Source organism: Phyllobates terribilis, unplaced genomic scaffold (assembly GCF_046119375.1).
Source record: "Phyllobates terribilis strain yellow unplaced genomic scaffold, ASM4611937v1 Scaffold_7644__1_contigs__length_36297, whole genome shotgun sequence".
Classification (NCBI taxonomy): domain Eukaryota; kingdom Metazoa; phylum Chordata; class Amphibia; order Anura; family Dendrobatidae; genus Phyllobates; species Phyllobates terribilis.
The window spans coordinates 12,470-16,434 of record NW_027370384.1 but is presented as its reverse complement, the minus strand read 5'-3'; the positions used below and the strand labels follow the sequence as shown (position 1 = coordinate 16,434).

General features: G+C 35.0%; 1 protein-coding gene across 1 annotated transcript; it reads left to right on the top strand.

Moving 5' to 3' along the window:
• The first annotated feature begins 1,578 nt into the window (after positions 1-1,578).
• LOC141251729 (beta-1,4-mannosyl-glycoprotein 4-beta-N-acetylglucosaminyltransferase-like) lies at positions 1,579-3,249 on the top strand. The gene is made up of 2 exons (XM_073670413.1): positions 1,579-1,641; positions 2,152-3,249. Exons 1-2 carry the CDS (start codon positions 1,579-1,581, stop codon positions 3,247-3,249), a joined length of 1,161 nt encoding a protein of 386 aa, XP_073526514.1.
• Positions 3,250-3,965: the final 716 nt, after the last annotated feature.

Here is a 3,965-nt window from a genome sequence, read left to right as displayed (position 1 = left end):
CAATGGAGAATGTATCTATTTATAGGCTAACGAGGAGGGATTGGGCTAACCAAATTGGGCCGAAGAAATTGGACCAAGTAATAGGAATCTAGAGGTTAATAATGTCAAACAATAAGGAGGGTATTAATGATGTCAATGCTATATTCAAAGGTAAGGGAAATTGAAAATGAGTGAAGATGGGTCTTCAATGGAGGAGTAATGGAAATCCAAATTTACATTTAAGATTTGAAAGTCCCCTAAACTTTATATATATTAAGATCAGATTTGAATGAAGGAGATGAAATTTTTCATCTAGGATGTTGTTTGACAATACCCTAGATGAATTGGTTTTTTCATCCAATATTAAATAAAAACGACTTTTCATCTAATTTCTATTATTATCTAACGGAGACCTAAATCTTAAAACAGAATTAATTAACTCATCACTGTAAAATAATTAAATTATTAAATAATTATTTATAACAAAAATATTTTAATATTAGATCATTTTAAAATAATAATTAAAAATAAAAAAGAGAGCAAAAGATAGTGAAAAGATTTTGTCTACTTCTCTTACCACTTCGATAACTTTAGGTGAGATAGAATTCTTATATCACATAATATATACTTCGTAAACTTTCGTACATGATTCTGTACGATTTTGTAGCATTCTTAAAATATGCTGATGTGATATAGTGAATAGTAAATTATAATATATATTCTAATATATTATATACATATAATAGCACAATATCCATCTATCTATATTATGTTGGTATATAACCTCTTATTAAATCTTATAGATATTTGATACGTGTTAACATATTAAAAATCTTATAATCAAAGCTATTTATCTATACATCTTCAATAATTATAGTAAGTTTACAAATTGTTTTGTTTCGATATAAAACTACGATTAAACTAGTTTTTTGTAAGGATTAAACTAGTTCTCTAGTATAGCAACATATAGCTGCACATATAAAAATTAGAAAATCTATCTAATCCACATATTGGAAAACAAGTGAGAGCTTAAACCATTGAATTTGCATGACATGGACTAATGACCGAGACGAGGTCAATGCTAAAAGAGGATATTTTCCTAAAGTCGACCAGACCCAGCAATAATAATAATATATTACAACAAAAACCAATCCAATTGAATATTTAATTTTTAGCTTCAAAAAAGGAAAACGCATGAATCGATTTAATTCTCACACGGAATAATTAATCAAATTTTCTTCTGAGCTTCCATTATAAATAACAAAATCCTGTGCGCTCATCACCACCACCAACATTATTACCACCACTTCTCTCTCCCAATTCATTCTCCAACCTCCATTTTTTAGACTCTCGAACTTCCCCAAATTCTGTAACCGCCTCCTCTCGATCTCATCTCTAAAGAGAAATAGGTCGTGAATCGTTCAAATTGACGCTGCAACGACTCGATTTGTTGCCGTTTCCATCTGAATTTGGGCTTTGGACGATCGGATTTTCCCGTTGCTCTGTTTCGGCAAACAGAGTTTGTTGAAACAGAGCGTTGGTTCATCTCCTACATTTGCTTCTTCGTCTCCAGAAACCGTGTTTAGTTTTCCGCCGATTATGCCTGAAGGTTACTGCAATTCGAAGAAAACTGACGCCATTTGCGAGGATTATTGCGGCCAGGTGAGACATTTTCCCTCTTCTGTTGATATCCTTTTTTTTTGTTTGGTATTGTGGAAATTTCTGGCGAATTGCTGAAAAAATTGTTTTTGGAAGGTAGAAATGATGCTCGGTGTTTATTTTTGCTGAACCCTACACGGTATTGCAATTGCAAGCGTTTAATGGTCTAGTTACTGCTTTAGTACTTGTATTGTTAAGGTTTTAATTTTGAATTTCAAAATGCATGTTGAGTAATACTTTTGGTTTTAGCCTACAGTGCTCTAGGTTTATCCTTGTCAATGTTCAAATTAAATTCCCGTTTTGATTAAATTAGCCGTTAAACCCTCACCAAATTGTCTCCTGCATTTCAAATTTCGCTCACCGAAAAGGCGTTTCATGTGGATTCTTCTTGGTGTGGTTGATTGATTCTGACAACAACCGTAATATTTAATTCAAAACTTTTCATTTTAGGTACACTACTAAGTACTTACTATAACCAGATACAATATTAACCAATTGCTTAATCAACTACAGGGATCCGGTGGAGCATTAAACATGGCAAGATTGAGATGTATTTTGAGAGGGATTGACCTAAAAACCCTAATCTTAGTGCTGGTTTTCGTTCCAATACTCATCTTCAGCATATATGTTCATGGCCAAAAGTTAACTTACTTTCTAAGACCTCTCTGGGAATCTCCTCCTAAGCCATTCACTGAAATAACCCACTACTACAACGAAAATGTCACCATGGAAACACAGTGCAAGCTCCACGGTTGGGGAATCCGTGACTATCCAAGAAGAGTATTCGACGCCGTTCTGTTCAACAATGAAGTTGATATGCTCCAAATCCGATGGAATGAGCTTTACCCTTATGTAACCCAATTTGTACTACTGGAATCCAACTCCACTTTCACAGCTATACCAAAACCCATGTTTTTCGGTATTAACCGAGATAAGTTCAAGTTCGTTGAGCCTAGGTTAACATACGGGAAAATCGGAGGGCGATTTCGGAAAGGTGAAAACCCTTTTGTTGAAGAGGCTTATCAGAGATTAGCGCTTGATCAGCTTCTTAAGCTTGCTGGGATTCAAGAAGATGATCTTTTAATCATGTCAGATGTTGATGAAATTCCAAGCAGGCATACAATTGATTTATTGAGATGGTGTGATGATATTCCTCCGATTCTTCATCTCAGGCTTAAAAACTATTTATACTCGTTTGAGTTTAAAGTTGATGATAGTAGTTGGAGAGCTTCAATACACCGGTATCAACCGGGGAAAACGCGGTATGCTCATTTCCGGCAAACGGATCTTTTACTAGCTGATTCGGGTTGGCATTGCAGCTTCTGTTTTCGGTATATTGAAGACTTCATATTCAAGATGAAGGCTTATAGTCATACTGATAGAGTGAGGTTTTCACATTACCTTAACCCACAGAGAATACAGAACATTATCTGTAAAGGGACTGATCTTTTCGACATGCTTCCTGAAGAATATACGTTTCGGGAGATCATCAGTAAAATGGGTCCGATTCCTCGGTCTCATTCGGGCGTTCATCTTCCTTCTTTTCTGTTGGAGAATGCAGATAAGTTTAAGTATCTATTGCCTGGAAATTGTGTAAGGGAAAGTGGGTAATGAGGAAGACTGTGTTTGTGTGTATAGGAGAAAAATAGGTTGAGGAATGATCGTTATTAGGAAGGGCTGAGATGATTAAGCTTTATAGATTAAACTGATTTTCATCTTAGTATGTCATTTTGTGATGGATGAGGAATGAGATGATCATGCCCCAGATTTTGTTTTACTGGTGGGGTTATGCTAATTAGGAATTCTTTGGGGGTTAAATTTTCAGTCTGTGATGATGATTATCTGTAAACGTTTTATGTAAATCTTTCCTCGTATGGTGATTGGTGAAGCTTTTATGTTTTCTCAGTTGCCATGACTGTTGAACATGTTTTGGTTGTATAGAATATCCAGATTTGGTCAAGTAGATGCTTATAATTATTGATAAGGAAGACCTTAGAATTATTCAGGTGAATCAGACTTGGTCTTATTCTTAGGCTAATTAAGGCTGAGCTGTCTTGTTGAGGAAGTATTGCTGTATAAGAGTATGATTCGTATAACATGTTATCTACTAATGAAAATTGTGGGGAGATGTAAGTGGATATTCTCCGATACTACATTCCTATGATCAAGATGCATGTACTCTAGATGTGACAATCCGGCCGGGCAGGTCAGTTTCAAGGTGTTTCGGACATCGGTTATTTCAAGTCTGGTCATTTTTTATTAACATTTATCGAATTATAACGAGTCTGGTTATAAATGTTTTTAACATGGGAGGAATCGAGTTCAAC